The 22,150-nt window shown below is 45.1% G+C and overlaps 1 protein-coding gene across 2 annotated transcripts in view; it reads right to left on the bottom strand.

The window, feature by feature from the left end:
* The window catches only part of LOC130267301 (LON peptidase N-terminal domain and RING finger protein 1-like), a 92,019-nt gene that overhangs the window by 23,030 nt on the left and 46,839 nt on the right, over positions 1–22,150 (bottom strand). Inside the window, exons 5-8 of one of the 2 annotated variants that reach the window (XM_056516834.1) lie at positions 20,454–20,598; positions 14,106–14,205; positions 4,804–4,918; positions 4,595–4,716 (exon numbers count right to left, since the gene is read on the bottom strand). In XM_056516834.1, coding sequence (XP_056372809.1) covers positions 4,595–4,716; positions 4,804–4,918; positions 14,106–14,205; positions 20,454–20,598 — 482 coding nt within the window. The remainder of the gene's footprint in view (positions 1–4,594; positions 4,717–4,803; positions 4,919–14,105; positions 14,206–20,453; positions 20,599–22,150) is intronic. The other variant, XM_056516835.1, reaches the window with a different exon arrangement.

Here is a 22,150-nt window from a genome sequence, read left to right as displayed (position 1 = left end):
CTGCTTGCCCGAAGCAGGGCTAAGTGTCATAGATATTCATATTTATTTTGTAATTTTTTTTTTTAGTCTGACCACAGTGCACTCTGCCGACACCTCTGTCCATGTCAGGAACTGTCCAGAGGAGGAGCAAATCCCCATAGCAAACCTCTCCTGCTCTGGACAGTTTCTGACACAGACAGAGGTGTCAGCAGAGAGCACTTTGGTCAGACAGAAAAGAAATTCAAAAAGAAAATAACTTTTTGTGGTGCATACAGCAGCTGATAAGTACTGGAAGGATTAAGATTTTTAAATAGAAGTAATTTACAAATCTGTTTTACAAATCAGTTTAACTTTCTGGCACCAGTTGATTTAAAACAAAACATTTACACCAGAGTACCCCTTTAACCAATTGGGGTGTTATGGTTAAGAAGTCCTTTAAAAGGTTATACGCATCTTGGAATTTAAGGCATATTCTTAGAATTTGTCAAAAATGTCCCATCGTTGTGGGACCTGGGATCAGCATGGAGGAAGAAAGATACTTGTAGATCTTCAGATTCCTGATGTTCTGGACTGAGGAATAGTCTCACGGACAACAGGTTAAATAAAAAAAAAAGTTTATTAAACAAATGGAATAAAATAGAACAAGTGTTATTCTATTTTATTTGCTTAATAAACCTTTTAACTCAACTTGCTGTCTAAGAGACTATTCCTGCATCTGAAACATAGGGGAGCACCAGGTCTACAAGGATCCTCCTTCCTCTAGCTAATCGCATGATGAGGCGGAGTTAAGAGTAACCCTTCGATACCGACGCTGCGACCTAAAGGGCATAAAGACAATAACGTCCAGGTTAAAAGTAAAAGATCCTAGACAGGACCATTTATTTGAACAAAAGTAAAATAAAACAATAAAAACAGTGGATTACGCGTTTCGGGAGGAGCCCTCCCTTCCTCAGATCAGGGTTCTGATCTGAGGAAGCCTGTCCATCCTAGCAGTTAAGATATACAGTTTTAGCAGGTTACTGACTTCAAATACACTGTCTAAAATTGACAACTGTCCTATTATTATGATTTGCAAACCATAGAATTTAGATACCAGAATTTGGCTTAAATCAAGCAACTTGCTTTGAAAAGATAGAAGCATCATGTTTCTGATTGGTTGCTGTGGTAAGACACTTTCATAAAATGCTGTAGCTCTAGACAGTAGATCTGCAGTCTTAGCTAAGCATATGACTAGACCAAATAGAAGACATCAGAGGGAGGTAAATTACATACAGGTACATAAATCCTTATTTTCAGGCCCAGAAGGCGGCAGAAGGTCATGACAAGTACATTAATTATGGCAGAATTTCTAAGGGCAGATTTCTAATTCTACCCGCTGCGGCTCCATATCAGCAGAGTCATTACGGAGGGGCCACAATTAGTGATCTCTGTTCTCCCGCTCAGTGCCTCTCTCTATAGTAATTATCTTTTCTTCATTATGAAGGTCTTCAGCCATTCCATTCATTCTACAGAAAGAACGTGCAGATTTACAGAACATCACTGTGTGATGTTGTGGTCTGTTTAATGGGGTACATCTGTTATAAAGCAGGGGAGCTGAACAGATTAATACATTGTTTTGTAAAAAATACCAGGAGCTTGTCATTGATTTGTGTAAACCTTTTCTCATTCTGGGCTAAGTAGTCATATGGGCGGTCCTATTCAAAGATTGACAGCTATCTGTGTGTATAAGTGCACATTTGGAGAAAGCTGTCTACCCACTTGATAACTTAGCGTGAATGAACAAATTGTTCAAGTGGGTTGTCATACTGAGCAACTGACAGCTCTTTCTACATGCACACTTATACACACAGAGCTGTCAATCACATGTTGGACCGCCCACATGACTACTTAGCCCAGAATGGACAGAAATATACATACGGTAAGTTACAAGATGTTCTGGAACTTATTCCACAAAACTACAGATAATTCTGCTCAGCTCCTCCTGCTTTATAACATGATGTCTGCAGATTGGACATAATTTTCAGCGACAAATGAATAAAGCCAAGCTATGTACTCTGCTATTCTTGTCTGGTCCATAGAGTTAAATGGAGTGGCAGTGCCATGTTCCACTGTTGCTGCATTCACTAGGACCCCTGATTATCAGGCACTCATTACCTATCCTTCTAGGTTAGATGATGAGTGTGTCTTATGAGAAGAGCTTGGCAATGTTTGGAAACCCTAGAGAAAGTAAATGGAGTGCTGGCTACACGTGAGTGCTTCTGCACCGATCATTTAGAGGACTGCATTTCTGAGTTCTCAGGATTGGCAGGCTTCCCAATGGTCGAATCCCCACCAATCTGCTAGTCATCCCCTATTCTATGGAGAGGGGACGACTTTCTGAAATACGAACAGGTGAGCATTGTTCTTAGGAGTGATTTTTATCCCCAACTGTTTGACCCTTTAACCCCTTAAGGACGCAGCCCATTTGGGCCTTAAAGGGGTTCTCCGATGCTTAGACATCTTATCCCCTCCCGTGGGCTTGCTTTGAGGGGTGGAGCATGACGTCACATGCCGCCGGCGGCGTGATGTCACACGCCGCCGGCCTTGTGGTCGTCCGTAATCAGACCCGGAGCGAACACGCTCCGCGGACTGATTACAAACGGGGTGCCGCGTGCAAGATCCCGGGAGTCCCCAGCGGCGGGACTCCCGCGATCAGGTATCTTATCCCCTATCCTTTGGATAGGGGATAATATGTCTAAGCACCGGAGAACCCCTTTAAGGACGCAGACAATAACATTTTTACGTTTTTGTTTTTTCCTCCTCACCTTCAAAAAATCATAACTCTTATATTTTTATCCACAGACTAGTAGGAGGGCTTGTTTTTTGGCGCGACCAGTTGTCCGTTGTAATGCCATCACTCACTTTACCATTCAATGTATGGCACAACAAAAAAAAAATACTATTTGTGTGGTGAAATTAAAAAGAAAACCGCAATTTTACTAATTTTGGAAGGTTTTGTTTTCACGCCGTACAATTTACGGTAAAAATGACATGTGTTCTTTATTCTTTGGGTCAATACGATTAAAATGATACCCATGATAACTTACTTTTCTATTACTGTTGCGCTTAAAATAAATCGCAAACTTTTTAACCAAATTAGTATGTTTAAAATCCCCCTATTTTGAAGACCTAACACTTTTTCATTTTTCCGTATAAGTGGCGGTATGAGGGCTCATTTTTTGCGCCGTGATCTATACTTTTTAATGATACCATATTTGCTTATATAGAACTTTTAATCCATTTTTTAAAAAAATTTTTGGGAATAAAATGTTATAACAAAGCATCTATTTTGGACTTTTTTTTATTTTTATGTTCACGCCGTTCACCGTACGGTATCATTAACATTTTATTTTAATAGTTCAGATATTTACGCACGCGGCGATACCAAATATGTATATAAAATATTTTTTGGAGGTGAAATAGGGAAAATGGGACAATTTATGTTTTTATTGGGGGAGGGGGTTTTTCACATTTTTTTTACTTTATATTTTTACTTTTATGTTTACACTTTAATAGTCCCCATAGGGGACTATTTATAGCAATCTCTCGATTGCTAATCCTGTTCAGTGCTATGTATAGGACACAGCACTGATCAGGGTTATCGGTCATCTTCTGCTCTGGTCTGCGGGAAGGCAGATCAGTGATTAAGACGCCGGGAAGGCAGCAGAGCCAGGTGAGGGGACCTCCGTCTGCCGTGCTGGAAGATCGGATCGCCGCGGCAGCGCTGTGGATGATCCGATCATCCCTTTTAGTGACCGCGATGCTGCAGATGCCGTGATCTGTATTGATTACGGCATCTGAGGGGTTAATGGCGGACATCCGAGGGATCGCGGGTGGCCGCCATTACGGGCAGGTCCGTGGCTGCGATCAGCAGCCGGGACCTGCCACGCATGATCCGGGAATCGCTCCGATGCTCGCGTTAAGTACCACCTCACCAGGACGTACATTTACGGCGCTAGTTCTTAAGTGTCAAAAAAAAAAAAAAACACCATAACTTTATCTTGATGTCTAGCCGGCGTGCACAGGATGTGCTATAGGAATACCATAGATGGCAACTGTATCTACTCTAATCATCTTTCTTCCATTTTTTGTATAACTTTGTCTTGAACTTCATAACTTACAAGGTCACTTCATGCTTATGAGATTTGAAAAAGAAACTACTCTCTAAGGTAGTGGTCACCAACCTGTTGCTTTCTAACTGTAGCAAAATTACAACTCTGAACAGGACAGCTCATAGGTGGGATTCAAATATGAAGGAAACTGTTCCTCCTACCAGCTGACAGTGGCTGTCCTTGTAGAGCATGTGGCTTTATGGGTCACACGTTTACTCCCATAGGCAGCACTTGGAAGCCAGTGTTCTTTTTTTTAGCACAACATATTCTTTTCAGCCTCTAGATGTGAGCAATGAATGCTCCACTGCATACAAGATATATTGAAAATGGTGAGGAACTAAGAAAAACTGCAGTTAAGCTAAAAAAATAAGTACCCTCCATTAACTATTGACTTACATAGTACAGTTGAAAAAAAAAAAAAAAAAAAAAAAGACCTATGTGCATCAAGTTCAACCATCACTTACTTGGACATCTCAGCGATTTCAGTAAGATGGACCTGCTTTCTGTCAGTCATCTCTGAGGGAAATATGGTCACCATGAGATCCTGCACTAGAGCAGTGATCGGATAGGATCCCACCCTCAGGTACTGCAAAGGAGATGACCAGGAATTCATTAGCTTATGGTATAATGCAGATGGGACATGAAGAATATTGAAGAGAAACATCCATGTTACCTCTCGTAAGCATTGCTTGCATAGTGGGCAGTATGGTTGGTGGTCCATGCAACGTTCCAAGCATTCCCTGCAGAATGTGTGTCCACATGGGGTGGTGACCGGCTCCAAAAACATCCTGAATTGCCAAAATTAAAAAAAAAGTTAAAAAGTTAGAAAGCTTGGCCTAGATTTATCAAACTTCCTCACTTTGCCCATAGAATGATTGTGTATGCAACTGGAGCAGATTGGTTGCTAAGGCAAAAGTCCCTACTGCAAGACTTCTATGGTCTAAGCAACCGCACCACCGCCTCTCTTGGGATACACATCTCTCCATTGCCTTTACACATGAAGGAAAATATATGACGGCCATCGATATTAGGGCCACCCCTTAAATATAATTCCTTGTTACAACGGCAATTCCAGCTGACAATCAGACACTTTCTATTCTCCTGCTCTGACTACTATATTTCACAGAGAACTTGCTGGTTGAGGCTGTGGTTTTACTCCTATGGCGTCTAATGGCTAGGAAAATTGGCACATAAAGGTAATGGCAGTCCTGGCACCTTACTTAAAGGAGTTTTTGCCACCATTAAGAGTTATCCCCTATATACAGGATAGGAAATAAGTGTTTGATAATGGGACTGCTTAAGATAGCCTAGCATTCAGCTAACTTTGACAGTCCAGTTTAGAACGAAAGGAGAGGCAGTACGTTTGGGAATGCCTCTCTTGACAACACAAGGGGTCCCATCAGTCAGACCCCCTGCGATCATACACTTATTTACATCCTGTAGACAGGGGATAGGGTAGTAGGCCTGACCTCATCTTCAGGTGCCGGTTACCATATCTATACCACAGGACCAAAGATAAGAATTACCCTGCCACAATTTATTTTTGAGCTATTGTTCCTCTGTTGACTCCTGACTGGCCATGATCTTGCCTACAATCCGGTCTTGTCCTCTGGCCCATCATATCCCGATTGCTTTCCTGTTGACAACCCATGGTTCTGTTCTTGGCGACAATTCTACCACATTGGCACTCCTTCCACCAATCCATGACCATTATGTGAACCACAATCTTCCAGTAACAAAGTCCACATCTCCTTTAAGGGTTTAAGTGTAAAAAACCAATGGATCCCCTGCATAAATAACTGTATATATTAAACCATATTCCCCACTAGAAGTTTTCACACTTTGATCCTTTCCCCAATAATGCAAATGTATTCTGTATGACAACAATTTTAAAGGATATATTTTATATATAATATTATATAAGTTTCTATAAACTAATGAAAAGTTCACATTGACATGTTCTGCGCTCTATTGTATTGTATGCAGCCTGTAATATGTCTGTGACATAAAGTGCCCTTTAGTACACTTTGTACCCCGTTGTGTTCAGGGCTCCTGCCAGGGGAGACAGACAGCTCTCCTGTGCATTAGCAGAGGCCATCAGTCCGCTTCACTCTACAAGGACAAGGTCTCTGCAGTTTTGGCTTTTTGCATGGATTCCGGCTGTGTTTTTTGCAACAATGAAACTCATTTCTGCATACAGTTTCCAGGGAAACATGCCAGCCACTCCAAATCCCACTAAATGTGTCTCTAAATAGACTGAAGGACTGTCATGCTGCTCTGTAGAGATGGCAGAGAACATCATGTAAAAAGGATGGGAAGGAGCTTGAAGATTTCGCTCGGTTAACCCTTGAAATGCTGTGAACAGTGGTAAAAAAAAAAAACATCAATTTGCCATTATTTATATAGCACTGACATTTTCTGCAATACTGTACAGGACCAATGTTAATGTAATGTCACATGCCTTGTTCCAGTATTGACAAATCAAACCTAAGGGCCTGTTCACTTCTTATTTTGGTCCCATTTTTGGCCAAAAAGAACTTTGGGGGGCATTTACTAATCTTTTACTATGTAGTCTGGTTTTTACCCTGTTTTTTTCTACTTCATTTTTGACTATGTGCGACAAATTTACTAAATTGTTGCACGGCATTAATAAATTTGGCACACATAGGCAAAAGTGGGAAATTTACTTCATGTAGTAGAAAAAATAGTCTGTTCCTTTTTCCTGCTGTCTGAATAGGTTTGGCTGCTGGTTTCCTTCTGGATCTTTTGTTTTTGAGTTTTTTTTTAGCTTTTTCACCACATCTAAATAATTCAATAACTACAGTGGTCCCTCAAGTTACAATATTAATTGGTTCCAGGAAAACCATTGTAAGTTGAAACCATTGTATGTTGAGACCATAACTCTATGGAAACAGGGTAATTGGTTCTAAAGGCACCAAAATGTCATCCAAAAATAGGAAAAAGTGACAAAGAAAAATAAGTAGATAACTGATATAGATAAAGCAAATCCTTACATATAAAAGTAATAAAGATCTGCTGGGAGCTGTAAATCACTGTCTATGTCAGTGTTTCCCAAGCAGGGAGCCTCCAGCTGTTGCAAAACTATAACTCCCAGCATGCCTGGACAGCCAAAGGCTGTCCGGGCATGCTGGGAGTTGTAGTTTTGCAAAAAATGGGGCCACCCTGCTTGGCAAACACTGGTCTATGTAGAGGACAGGAGCTTCTTCAGGGGTCCTGTACAGTACAGGCAATGTCCAAAACAAGTAATGGAGTTGCCCTCACCTGGTGTCCAAAAGAGCAGCTAACCCTGATACAGGTAAAGTGTACAGAACATGTAATACCAGTCAGTGCATACACTTCAGTAATACAGGGGTTTTACCAGTGAATGCCCATTTTGATTGGTTGGTTCTTCCAGCCATTGACACGTTTTACAGATCTGGACTGTCTGTAGCATTGTATGTTGAGTCTGGTTTCAACTTACGATGGTCCAGAAAAGACCATTGTATGTTGAAACTATTGTATGTTGAGGCCATTGTAAGTTGAGGGATCACTGTAAATTGTAGTCATGGCTCAGAAGTGGTAAACGGCGTTTAGTGTGTGTGTGTGTGTGTGTGTGTGTTTATTACATTTTTTTAACACAGTTTTTTTCTCCCTAAATGTACTTACACTTTTTTTTTTTTTGGTTACTTCTTCTACAGATCTGTGTATCCTGTGGACTCCTTCGGATTCGGTGGACTACTTCGATGACCAGCGTTTTTCTTTGCTTGATGTTAATAAAATGGTTAACGAGGGCTTGTGGGGGAGTGTTTTTTGTAATAAATTTTTTTTAAAACCTGTTGTGTTTTATTTTTATTTTACTTTACTAGACAGGCTTAGTAGTGGAAGCTGTCTTATAGACTGAGTGCATTACTAAGCCGGGCTTAGCGTTAGCCACAAAAACAGCTAGCGCTAACCCCCAATTATTACCCCGGTACCCAACACCACAGGGGTGCCGGGAAGAGCCGGTACCAACAGGCCCGGAGCGTCAAAAATGGCGCTCCTGGGCCTAGGCGGTAACAGGCTGGCGTTATTTAGGTTGGGGAGGGCCAGTAACAATGGTCCTCGCCCACCCTGGTAACGTCAGGCTGTTACTGTTTGGTTGGTATTTGGTTGAGAATAAAAATAGGGGGACCCTATGCGTTTTTTTAATATATTTAATTATTTATTTAAAAAAAAAAAACGCATAGGGTCCCCCCTATTTTCATTCTCAGCCAAATACCAACCAAACAGTAACAGCCTGACGTTCCCAGGGTGGGCGAGGACCATTGTTACTGGCCCTCCCCAGCCTAAATAACGCCAGCCTGTTACCGCCTAGGCCCAGGAGCGCCATTTTTGACGCTCCAGGCCTGTTGGTACCGGCTCTTCCCGGCACCCCTGTGGCGTTGGGTACCGGGGTAATAATAGGGGGTTAGCACTAGCTGTTTTTGTGGCTAGCGCTAAGCCCAGTTTAGTAATGGACTCTGTCTATAAGACAGCTTCCACTACTAAGCCTGTCTAGTAAAGTAAGAAAAAAACACAACAGGTTTTAAAAAATTTTTATTACAAAAAACACTCCCCCACAAGCCCTCGTTAACCATTTTATTAAAATCAAACAAAGAAAAACGCTGGTCATCGAAGTAGTCCACCGAATCCGAAGGAGTTCACAGGATAAACGGATCTGAAATGAGAAGAAAACAAAAAAATGGGTTAGTACATTTATTATCACCTGCTCACACATCTCCCGCCCCGCACGACTACAACTGCCAGCATGCCCTTACAGTAAGGACATGCTGGGAGTTGTAGTTGTGTGGTGCAGGAGATGTGTGAGCAGGTGATAATAAATGTGACAAGCTTGTCCCCTGCCCCCAGCTGCAGGACTACAACTCCCAGCATGCCCTTACAGTAAGGTGGGGCGGAGGCCGGGCACAGTGTTTCCCAACCTGGGACTTGTAGTTTTGCAACATCTGGAGGCACCCTGGTTGGGAAACACTGTTTTAGGCCAGTGTTTCCCAACCAGGGTGCCTCCAGATGTTGCAAAACTACAAGCCCCAGCATGCCTGGACAGTCAAAGGCTGTCCAGGCATGCTGGGAGTTGTAGTCTTGCAACATCTGGAGGCACCCTGGTTGGGAAACACTGGCCTAAAACAGTGTTTCCCAACCAGGGTGCCTCCAGATGTTGCAAAACTACAAGTCCCAGCATGCCTGGACAGTCAAAGGCTGTCTAGGCATGCTGGGAGTTGTAGTTTTGCAACATCTGGAGGCAACCTGGCTGGGAAACACTGGAATAAAACAGTGTTTCCCAACCAAGGTGCCTCCAGATGTTGCAAAACTACAAGTCCCAGCATGCCTGGACAGTCAAAGGCTGTCTAGGCATGCTGGGAGTTGTAGTTTTGCAACATCTGGAGGCAACCTGGCTGGGAAACAATGGCCTAAAACAGTGTTTCCCAACCAGGGTGCCTCCAGATGTTGCAAAACTACAAGTCCCAGCATGCCTGGACAGTCAAAGGCTGTCTAGGCATGCTGGGAGTTGTAGTTTTGCAACATCTGGAGGCAACCTGGCTGGGAAACACTGGCCTAAAACAGTGTTTCCCAACCAGGGTGCCTCCAGATGTTGCAAAACTACAAGTCCCAGCATGCCTGGACAGTCAAAGGCTGTCTAGGCATGCTGGGAGTTGTAGTTTTGCAACATCTGGAGGCAACCTGGCTGGGAAACACTGGCCTAAAACAGTGTTTCCCAACCAGGGTGCCTCCAGATGTTGCAAAACTACAAGCCCCAGCATGCCTGGACAGTCAAAGGCTGTCCAGGCATGCTGGGAGTTGTAGTCTTGCAACAACTGGAGGCACCCTGGTTGGGAAGCCTGCGCAACTTACCGGCTTCCGTAGGATCCAGCGCTGCACGACACTGCCGCGCGACAGTGCCGCGCGACGATCTCCGACAGCGATCGTCGCTGGAGCCTCGGAAGGGTAAGTGAACCTCTTCGCCGGTCCCCTTCAGCTGTTTAGTTTTGCAACAGCTGGAGGACTACAGTTTACAGACCACAAACCAGGGGTCTGCAAACTGTGGCCCTCCAGCTGTTGCAAAACTACAACTCCCAGCATGCCTGGACAGCCAATGGCTGTCCAGGCATGCTGGGAGTTGTAGTCTTGCAACATCTGGAGGCACCCTGGTTGGGAAACACTGTTTTAGGCCAGTGTTTCCCAACAAGGGTGCCTCCAGCTGTTGCAAAACTACAACTCCCAGCATGCCCGGACAGCCAATGGCTGTCCAGGCATGCTGGGAGTTGTAGTCTTGCAACATCTGGAGGCACCCTGGTTGGGAAACACTGTTTTAGGCCAGTGTTTCCCAACAAGGGTGCCTCCAGCTGTTGCAAAACTACAACTCCCAGCATGCCCGGACAGCCAATGGCTGTCCAGGCATGCTGGGAGTTGTAGTCTTGCAACATCTGGAGGCACCCTGGTTGGGAAACACTGTTTTAGGCCAGTGTTTCCCAACAAGGGTGCCTCCAGCTGTTGCAAAACTACAACTCCCAGCATGCCCGGACAGCCAAAGAGTGTCCAGGCATGCTGGGAGTTGTAGTCTTGCAACATTTGGAGGCACCCTGGTTGGGAAGCTTGCGCAACTTACCGGCTTCCGTAGGATCCAGCGCTGCGCGACACTGCCGCGCGACAGTGCCGCGCGACGATCTCCGTCAGCGATCGTCGCTGGAGCCTCGGAAGGGTAAGTGAACTTCTTCGCCGGTCCCCTTCAGCTGTTTAGTTTTGCAACAGCTGGAGGACTACAGTTTACAGACCACACACCAGTGGTCTGCAAACTGTGGCCCTCCAGCTGTTGCAAAACTACAACACCCAGCATGCCCTGACAGCCAAAGCCTATGGCTCTCAGGGCAGGAGCCCGGGCTGACATTACAGTGCAGCCGCCCGGGCTCCTCATACGGTCTCCCCGCTACCCCCCTTGTCTCCCGCCCGGGCTCCTCATACGGCCTCCCCGCTACCCCCCCCCCCTTGTCTCCCGCCCGCGCCGCTCAGCTCCCGCTGCTACAAGACTACAACTCCCAGCGTGTCCTCACTGTAAGGCCATGCTGGGACTTGTAGTCTTGCAACAGCAGACAGATGGGAGTTGTGTGGCGCTGGCAGGTGAGAGGGGGGAGGGGATGTAAATCACTGTAGTGTCCCGGTAGCGCAGTGAGGGTAGCGGGGAGAAAGTATGTCGGAGCCCGGGCGGCAGTAGCTTTTCCTGCTCCATGTTGGAGCTGGAGTAAATTTAGTCAATTTTTATGGCCGTTGCGACAGTTTATTGCGCAACTGCGACTGTCTCAGTTAATAAATTCCTGACCACTGCAAGTCAAAACTGAAAACTTGCGTAAATTAAGCGGGAATTTTTTTTTTGACTTTCTAGCTCTTGCTAGGGAAAGTCGCACAATTTATAGGGTAGGCGCAATTGCGACAATTTTGCGCCAAAAATAGTCAGAAAAAAATGACTAAACCCCTTAGTAAATGCCCCCCTATAACCTTTTGATCCACTGCAGATTTTCAGCAGTGAAATTTCCTCTGTGGAAAATCTGCCGCAGATCCCAATGAAGTAAAAGGATTCTGCAGCGTATTTTCTCCAGTGAAAATTCCGCTGTCGAAAGTCTGCCGCAGAAAGAGCCTGCTCCCATGGTAGCGGGAAACATGCTGCAAAATTTGCTAGCAAATCGGCAAGCCCCTATAGTAAGTTTTTGAAAGGAGAGGGAAAGAAATCTTCAGAGTTAAACCATGCAAACAAAGGGATGTGTGATCACACTATGTACCTACTATGATTTAGGGATTATACAGCCTAATGGAGAATGGTCCCCTGAACAATAAGTCGCCAACCTCTATCCCACAACTTACACTTATTTTTGCATAAGTAACAGACCCGAGTTAAACATACCATGTTATTTATTTTACTAGGGTGCTTTCACATGGGATGAGTATTACAGCGCCATTGATGTGAGGAAGAAATCTTCAGATGGAAACTAACATGTGGTTTGGATTTTAAATACTATGTGGTCCATTAGACACCATCAGTATCCATGGTATTACACTTCCCCAAACACCAATCTTCTCATTTTTCCTTCTTCAATGATGGAGAAGAACAATAAGAAATATAATACAGGTGTGAACACATAGGGCCGCTCTGGCCTACCGGAAAAATTTCTGGTAGGCCGTCTGCCCTGTGGGTTGGTCGGGCTTGGCCACCCAATGCGGCCCCAGAGAAAGAAGAAGTGCAGCTTGGCCGCCACCTTATGCTGGCACACAAGGTCCAGACACTGGTATCAGGTCCTTGCATGCAGCGGCCATATAGAGTAGTGGAGCTAAGAGCTAAAAACTCCCAGCACGTTATGTACGGGCAGCACGATCATATGACGTCATCACGCCGCCTGCGCTATGACGCTGACGTTACTGCGCCAGACAGAACGGCTCTGCGTGGGTGCGGTGGTAGGTAAGTTGCTGTTTATGTTTTATTTATTTTTTTTATACTAATAGTGCTAATATGGACGGGGGAGGTGTAAGGAAGCCAGCCAGCTATCTTACCTACCTGCCTAATTTAAAGGGGGGAGATCTACCTACTGGTATGGAGGGTGGAAAGGGGGGAGCCTGTATAGGGGGAGGGGAGAAGAAGCCTGCCTACCTACTGTAAAGAAGGGAATAGATTTACCTAGCTAAAATGAAGGGAAGGAGTTATAGATGGAGGGAGGAAAGGGGTGGGCACTCTTACCTACCTACCTTTCTTATATAAAGGGGGAATCTATCTAGGTAACATGGAGCAGACTGCTTACTGCCATATGTTGGCACAGAGAGGGCCTAACTACTATATAGGAGCACAGAGAGGACCTTATTACTATATAGGAGCATAGAGGGGGCCTAATACTATATGTTGGCACAGAAGGGGCCTAAGTGCTATATGGGGGCACAGAGGAGGCCTAACTACTAAATGGAGGCACTATTGCTATGTGAGACAATATTGATAGGAAGTTTGTAGAGATACGGATGGTGCTGAAGTGAGGAGCCTAATATAATAGTCTGGCAGATTCTGCAGTGACAAGTCTTGGCCGGGAGAAGTCATGATGCCCAGGACAGATGGAGAAGAAAAGTAAAAGTGAACCACTCTGAACAAAGAAGATGTCAGGTGGGATTCACTTGGAGAAGAAGTCACTTAACATTCACTGGATGTAACTAAGCATTTATCTGGTCTTCAAATCCTGTGTAGTGTTGGTGTCTATCTGTATATGGTCACTGTGTGAAGGGAATCTTGGTCTTTGGATAGTGGATTTTATTCAGTAGCAGTGTGGGAGTATTAGTCATTCTGTGGTGGTAGTGGTCCCGGTGTAGCAGTATTTTTTGTCCCTTGTATGCTGGTATTAGTAATATTGGTCTCAGTATACAGAATTTGATCAGTAACAGTATGAATGTATAGTGATAATATTTATCCTTGTATACTAGTAGTATTGGTAATATTGTCCTCAGTATACTGGATTTTCACAAGCAATGCTTCAGTTCCTCCATAGAACCTTTTTCAAGCATTGCCATCATTCACTATTAGGGTAGGGCCAAACGGAGCGCATCCACACTGCGTATGTGCTGACGGCAGTCACAACAGCAAGCTCTCTACTATGGCTGGGTAGCTCTGTGTGTCCGCTAGTGACTGCCAGCGGGAAATCTGCCCCTAAGAGTGGACACACAGAGCTACACAGTCGCAGCATAAGGCTCACTCTGTGTATATTATATATATTGTGTGTATAATATTTTTTTTTTTTTAAATGCCACGTAAAAACAATAGACCTTCACGCACAGCGGCCGTTGGCTGGAACAATGACACAATGCTGTGGGGCTGATATGCAATGATTTCCAGGGCTGGTTTTTATCCCCAGTCCAGCCCTGTGAACACAGCCTGGAATATGATTATTTCCTTATCTTCCTCTTTATGCAACTCACCGAATACACAGTGAACATTCTAGGTCCGACAGACTCAAGATATCTTTAAGTAATGGAGGCAGGGGGCACTCCTTGTGATTCTCCTCATCTTCCTGAGAATCTGCAAAACATAACAGAGAATGTGACATCTCCTATATTTCTTGGTAGTCTCCTATTTGCAGGGGTATAACTGCGGCACCAAGTTACATTAGTGAAAAGAGGTAGAAACAGGTTCATTCTTTGCGCAGATCAATTTCAGCAGCGGAATTCTCTGCCACTGAAGTTCTGCAGTGTGAATTGGTCCTCAGAAAACCCATTCACACCAATGGTAACGTTGATTTTCCGACACGCAATTCTGCGCAAGGAAATTCAGTTCAAATTACTCAGTGTGAACATACCCTGAAAGAGAACATAGTGCTCCAGAACGAGCTGCAGCCTCTTTTTTGTTTACCAGGCACAGAGCCGTATATCTTGTAGTGGCTGTGCTTGGTATTGAAGCTCAGTCCTTTTTAAGTGACTGGAAAGGATGAGGCTCCGACATGTGACTACAGAATTTTCTATCACCACTGCTACATCATAAACTGATAGCATGTTACATGTCGTCGAAGGTCCTACCACTATTTATACACAAAATATACAGACAACATCCCCATTTTTGGGGATTGTGATAATGGCAAGATTGGGGAAAGCCACAACATAATTGTTCGGACCAGGAAACGGGGTGTACGCAGAGCTGGGCGGTATGACCAAATATGTGTATCACAGTATTTTTGTAACTTATGGCGGCTCCACGGTATATAACGGTATTTCTTTCACCACCCCACCACCCCAAATCATGTGACCCTGCCAGCGCTGTTCTGCTCCCCCCAAATCATGTTACCCGCCAGCACTGTTCTGCTGCCCCCCAATTAATTATCAGCCCAGCAGGGTACTACTCACATATGTCACCCGCAAGCACTGCCCTCCTCCTCTTTTTTGCGGACCCCCGGCGCTGGAACTCTATACTGTACGCCAGTGGTCTCCAACATGCGGACCTCCAGGTGTTGCAAAACTACAACTCCCAGCATACCTGGACAGCCAACGGCTGTTCGGGCATGCTGGGAGTTGTAGCTTTGCAACAGCTGGAAGTCCGCAGGTTTGAGTCCACTGCTGTACGCTGTATCCCTATGCCCGGTTTGCAAAAGATATAAAAAATAAACTTTAACTTCCCTACATCAGCCGCACGCTGGGGACTGGAACGTCGGACAGCCGTCAGCCTATAACCGGCCGGAGCGATGTCCCGCCCCGGCTAGTGATAGGTTAAACGCACTGTCATGTAAGAAGCCGGCCAGAGCTCCTTACATGACAGTGGGCTCAGCCTATCACTGGCCGGTGATAGGCTGATGGCTGTCTGACGTTCCCGTCCCCAGCGTGTGGCCGACGTAGGTAAGTTAAAGTTTATTTTCTATATCTTTTGCAGTCTGGGCATAGGGATACAGCATACAACAGTGGTCTTCAGCCTGCGGACCTCCAGCTGTTGCAAAACTACAACTCCCAGCATGTCCGGACAGCCGTTGGCTGTCCGGGCATGCTGAGAGTTGTAGTTTTGCAACATCTGGAGGTCCGCAGGCTGGAGACCACTGGCGTACAGTATAGAGTTCCATCGCCGGCGGCCCCCAACAAAGAGGAGGAGGGCAGTGCTTGCGGGTGACACATGTGAGTAGTACCCCGCTGGGCTGATAATTAATTGGGGGGGGGAAGGGGAGCAGAACAGCGCTGGCGGGTAACATGATTTGGGGGAGCAGAACAGCGCTGGCTGGTCACATGATTGGGGGGGGAGCAGAACAGCACTGGCGGGTCACATGTTTTGGTGGGGGGGGGGAGCAGAACAGCGCTGGCGGGTCACATATGATTAGTTCCCCGATGTGGGGACAGCGCAGAGCTGGGCTGATAATTCATTCCCAAGGGGGAGGGGCCCAACCGGTATTGCGGTATGGGAAAAATTCATATCGTGCAGCCCAAAAATTTTGGTATTCGGTAAGAACCGGTATACCGCCCAGCCCTAGGTGTATGCAGCAGCATATAGTGTGGAGCTTTAATCCATTTAATGGTCTGGAGACAATAGGTGCAGATGCAGAACCTCTATGAGCCATCTCTTTACAGACAGGGAATGGGAGACAAGAAATAGGAGGCAAGTGGTAAAAGGATGTCAAGGGGGAAGATTCGTGCTGAAGTATGGCAGAGCGAACAGTGTGTCCCTGTCCATTATAACACCCCACTCATGTTCTCTCTCACCAAAGAGAGGACTGATATAGACTACTCAATTAGCCTGGAGTCACATTCTGTTATCTCAGTGACATCTGATATGCTTAATATGAAGTGCGGAGGGGGGTGTATTGCCTTAAATGGACCAGAATTTGAAATCTCCTGCAACCTTCTAATATACATTATGTTTGAATTCATTACTGGTTACAGGATCTCTGTTTGCAGTCAGTGAATGGGAACATGTCTTATCTTTAACAGACACTGTCAGAATTATTTTACCTAAACATTAACCTTTATAAATAAAAAATAAAAAAAAGGTTCTACTTTTCACAGAAATCATTGTTACTAGGGGTCCCCATACTATCCAGAACATAATCCTGTTCTGCTGCAGCATAATCTCTGTCCAAGCTAAGGCACAGGCTGGGACAAAGTCCAGTAAGTAAGGGCGAGACTAGCACTCCTCTGTTATCCCTCCTGTCTCATGAGACTGCAGAATGAAAACAGAGAGGGAGGGGGATACAAGGCAGCCTAAAGTGATTGGATGAAGAGATCCAGCACAGCACACTCAGGGAAGAAGTGAATGCATGGTGAGTGAGGCCGGCTCAGTGCTTGCCTCAGACACGCCCCTTCTTGAGCAGTGGATGTCAGAATGAGTGAGCAGCAGGACGGAGGGATTTGTGAGCTAAATACAGAAGGCAGACATATAAGACATGTAAATAATCTGCATAGCCTAGTACGTATAATATAAGTATTTTTTTTTTCTGTGATATAACAGGTACGCTTTTAATCTTGACCTGATTATGACCTTCCCATACAGGTGCACAGGAGAGCTCTCATACAGTGCAATTAGCTGCACAAGTGTATAAGTGTTCACATTATAGCAGTTGTTTTGTAGTAACTTTTTATTTTAAAAAAATTAATTTAAAAAAATTAATAAAAAAAAATTAATTACGTTACCACAATAATATTTTCATTCAAACAGAAGATTTGAAAATTGTGAAAAGCTGATACACAAACCATTACACAACCTCAAAGTATGGGGGAGTATGGGGCTCTGTACAGCACTTTATTATAGAACTATATTCCCCACAAAGCAATGCTTCTAGAGAGCTCTGTATTAGGACTAGGGATCGACCGATTATCGGTATGGCTGATATTATCGGCCGAAAATCACGATTTTGGGCATTATCGGTATCGGCAATTACCTTGCCGATAAGCCGATAATGCCCCGCCCCCCGCACCGCGACCGCCCCCCCCCCCCGACCCGCCGCACCGCACCGCACCGCGACCGCCCCCCCGTAGTGCTGGGCAGGAAAACCGGTATGGATTTTTGCCCATACCGCTATACCAGTCGGGCCCTTCCCCCACCCTCCGAGTCAATAAAAAAAAATTAAACTTACCCGTAATGGCGGTGGTTCGGGCCATCGATCCTTCCTGTAGTGTCCGACGGCATTCCGGGTGGAGGGTGAACCGAAGGGTGAAGGCTGTCCTTCTCCGGGGGTCATCTTCTCCACTCCGGGCAGGCTCCGGCCTAGTACGCTGCATAGACGCCGCTACGCCGTGACGTCAGGTGCGTCGCTGCGCACGGGAGTCACTGCGCAGCGGCGTCTATGCAGCGTACTAGGCCGGAGCCTGCCCGGAGTGGAGAAGATGACCCCCGGAAAAGAAGGACCGGTTCACCCTCCACCCGGAATGCCGCCGGACACTACAGGAAGGATGGATGGCCCGGTCCACCCTGAAAGGTAGGGGGAGAGAAGCAGGTGGTGGCGGCGGCGGCCTATGGCACCGCAAAAGCCACTGCAGTGCATTGATTTAAAGCGCCCGCTTTAAATCAATGCTCTGCAGCGGTGTCGAGGGGGGACAAATAGCCGATAACTTATACCGGAATATCGGTATAAGTTATCGGCTATCGGCCCTAACCTCCACAGATTATCGATATCGGTCGATCCCCAATTAGGACATCCAGTATTTGTTTCCAATGTTTCTGTCAGGTTTACAAAAAAGACTTCATAGGGATATGGAAGTATAGCAATGCTCTATAGACTTCTATGGCTATTGGATTATCACTCCATACTCTGAACCAATAGATTATATTGAGCCATACTACAGTCATATGCAGGAGACATAAGGCTGATAATCCTGATTAGAAAAGGTGGCTTTAAAGGGGTACTCCGGTGAAAACCTTTTTCTTTTAAATCAACTGGTGGCAGAAAGTTAAACATATATTTGTAAATTACTTCTATTAAAAAATCTTAATCCTTCCTGTACTTATTAGCTGCTGAATACTACAGAGGAAATTATTTTCTTTTTGGAATGCTCTCTGATGACATCATGAGCATAGTTCTCTCTGCTGACGTTATTATAATAATAGTAACACTTTATTTATTGTTGTCCTTAGTGGGATTTGAACCCAAGTCCCCAGCACTGCAAGGCAGCAGTGCTAACCACTGAGCCACCATGCTGCCCTTAGCATACATCTGCTATGCATGGTTGCTAAAATGGACAGAGATGTCAGCAGAGAGCACTGTGCTCGTGAGGTCATCAGTGTTCCAAAAAGAAAGGAATTTCCTCTGTAGCATTCAGCAGCTAATAAGTACTGGAAGGATTAAGATTTTTTAATAGAAGTAATTTACAAATTATGTTTAACTTTCTGCCACCAGTTGATTTAAAAGAAAAAAGGTTTTCACCGGAGTACCCCTTTAAAAACATTGTACAGACTTGTAACAAACTAAGGCTCTGTTCACACTGCCATTCCGTGGTCTGTCACTTTTGATGGCATGTAGTCTATTCTTACAGTCAGAATGCTAGAAACATTGACAGAACCCTAATGCTATTAATGGGGTGCACCGTTTAGGTTCAGTCGTAAGCCGTATCTGGCAAGCTGTTGTGGCTTCCATCATAATTTTAAAGGGTTACTCCGGCCCTAATATATCTTATCCCCTGTCCAAAGGATAGGGGATACGATGTCTGATCGTGGGGGTCCCGCCGCTGGGGACATGCAATCTGTCATTCAGCACCCACATTTGCGAGCTCTCCGCAGCGCTGGAAGCTCCGAGTGTGCAGCGTGACAACCATCGGGCTGGAGTATCGTGATGTCACGACTCTGCCCCTGTGTGACATCACACCCCACCCCCTCAATGCAAGCACTGCGGAGAGCTCGTAAAGGTGGGTGCTGAATGACAGAGGGACCCCCGCATTTTAACTGCTGCACCCGGCATTCGTTTAGAGTGACGTTATGGTCACAGCCCCTCAATTCAAGTCTATGGGAGGGGGCATGATGGCAGTCATGCCCCTCCCATAGACTTGCATTGAGGGGGCATGGCCTTGATGTCACGAGCCTCTGCCTCCCTTCGCCAGTCATTCGCCATGGAGTGAAGTTGACTCCATGCACCGGATGTCTGAGGTGCTACAGCCGAGATGACCTTTAAAGGGGTACCGCGGGGATACCCAGTAGCTGGACCCCCCGAGATCAGACATCTTATCCCCTATCCTTTGGATAGGGGATAAAATGTATTAGGGCTGGGGTACCCCTTTAAAGGTCATTGTAATAAATAACCCAATATTTATTTCCAACCATAGTGATAGGGATGACCCTTATGTTTCTAATGACTGATCAATATATTAATACTAATATGCCATTGCTGATGGAAAAATATATTTGTTCCCTACCCCTTAACCCACATACATCAGCTTGCAAAATGCTTGTGACTACGATTGAGGCCTTGCCATGAAGCCGATACAACTGAGATAAGGAGTAAAAGACAGAATATCTGACGAACAGAGAACTCTGGAATTTCCCAGTAGAGAAACTTCTGCCAAGAAATTAATGGACACTATATATGCTAATATATACGGACGCAATAATCAAACAGCCAATCAAAATGCAACATGCTAATTTTGACGTCATAACTAAACCTCCTTCTTTGTCCAATGTAAAAACTAATTGTACTTCCAGGATTAAACAGAAATTTTTTGGGGAACAGCTGAATTTCCTGCTAAGAGAGAGTTCATACCAACAACCTGTCTGGTGTATATTTTCTTATGTCGACACTTAGCAGTATATAACAGCACAGTCAATCACATTTGAAAGCCTCCCCTCGAGCAATCCCTAACAATAGTACTGACCTGTCAATCTTAAATGCTTACTTAGTCTCTCTTTGTTTGGCGAGGTTGACTCGTCTACGTCCTTCCTCTTCCTTCGCTCTTGGTGTAAGGCATGTGATGTCCCATCAGAAGGCTGAACCAATGGAGGAATCTTGTCTCCCTCAATCTAAGGAGCAGTAAGGAGGGAACATCTCAGTAAAGATACAGTATATGCAAAGTGTATAGAAGACCAAAAAACTGTATGTATCATATGTCCTAGGAGTAAAACTGGGAGTCACTGTAGAGAAGGATCTGGGTGTACTTGTAGATCATAGACTATAGAACAGCATGCAATGTCAAGCAGCTGCTTCTAAGGCCAGCAGGATATTATCATGTATCAAAACAAGCATAGAATTGCCGGACAGGGACATAGTACTACTACTACCACCGCTTTATAAATGATTGGTACAGCCTCACCTGGAATAGGCTGTTCAGTTTTGGGCACCGGTTCATAAAAGTGATATTATAGAGCTGGAAAGGTTACAGAGATGTCCAACTAAACTAATAAGGGGCAAAGAAAATCATATTTATAGAAGAAATATTAAAAGGATTACAGTTGTTTAGTCGTGAGAAGAAACGTTTGGTAGGATGTGATCAACTTATTTAAGTATATAAGTGGTCCAGACCAAAAAAATATATGAGGAAAACCTAGTCCCTCAAACAAGAGAAAAAATTGTTTAATCTCCAGGGCCGAAAAGCCTTCTTTATCATAAGAACAGTGAATTTATGGAACAGGAACTGGTCACAGCAAGAACAGTTGTGGGCTGCAAAACATGTTTAACTACATTCTTAGCACGAAATAACATTAAAGAAGCATTTCAGGAATTGTTTTTTGCTCATATAGTGCAACATATGCTATTCTTAGAGAATAATGTAAAGATTCTTGTGTATGTCTTGTGCTTATCTTTTTTAAGCTGATGTGGCAGGCACAGGATAGGCTTCATTTTGGTTTACAAGTGCACAATGATGTGGGTTCTGTAATGTAGCCTACATTGCCCATAACACTCTGGCTTTGGATGGGGATTACTGGTCATCTTAACAGGATCCTAATGCTGGAGAACACCCAGGTCTCACAGGTGGGTTGGTGTCCGTTCACACTGTGCACACCGCCACGATTTAGACACCATAAACAGCCAAGATGACGCATGTGACTATAAATCTGCAAAGTCTAGCAGCACATGGAGGGAAAAAAGGACTCAGAAGGTGTAAATTAATGATGCTGCCAACCCCCAGACCTCCTACAAAAGTAAAATTTTTAATGTACCTCTTCATCTGCGTGATGATCTGACGTGTACTTGGAAAAGTGTGGACATTTTCAGTAACTCTCTCCATAGCTTAAAGGGGTACTCTGCCCATAGACATCTTATCCCCTATCCAGCGACAGGACCCCCGCGATCTCACCGTTGCACCAAGCATTCGTTTAGACCATCAGGTGCAGCGCCGGAGGCTCATGAGCTCACAGTCGCGCCCCACTCGTGACGTCACAGTCACGCCCCCTCAATGCAAGTCTATGGTAGGGGCGTGACTTACATTGAGGGGGCATGGCCGTTACATCACGAGCGAGGCGTGACCATGACGTCACGAGCTTTCGTCATGCATGAAGTTCGCTCCGTGCACCAGATGTCTGGGGTGCCGCAGTAAAGATCTCGGGGGTCCCCAGCGGCGGATGTCTAGGGGCG

This window comes from Hyla sarda, chromosome 4 (assembly GCF_029499605.1).
Source record: "Hyla sarda isolate aHylSar1 chromosome 4, aHylSar1.hap1, whole genome shotgun sequence".
NCBI classification, from domain to species: Eukaryota; Metazoa; Chordata; class Amphibia; order Anura; family Hylidae; genus Hyla; species Hyla sarda.
The sequence above is the reverse complement of the archived record's forward strand: the minus strand, read 5'-3'. Positions and strand labels throughout refer to the sequence as shown.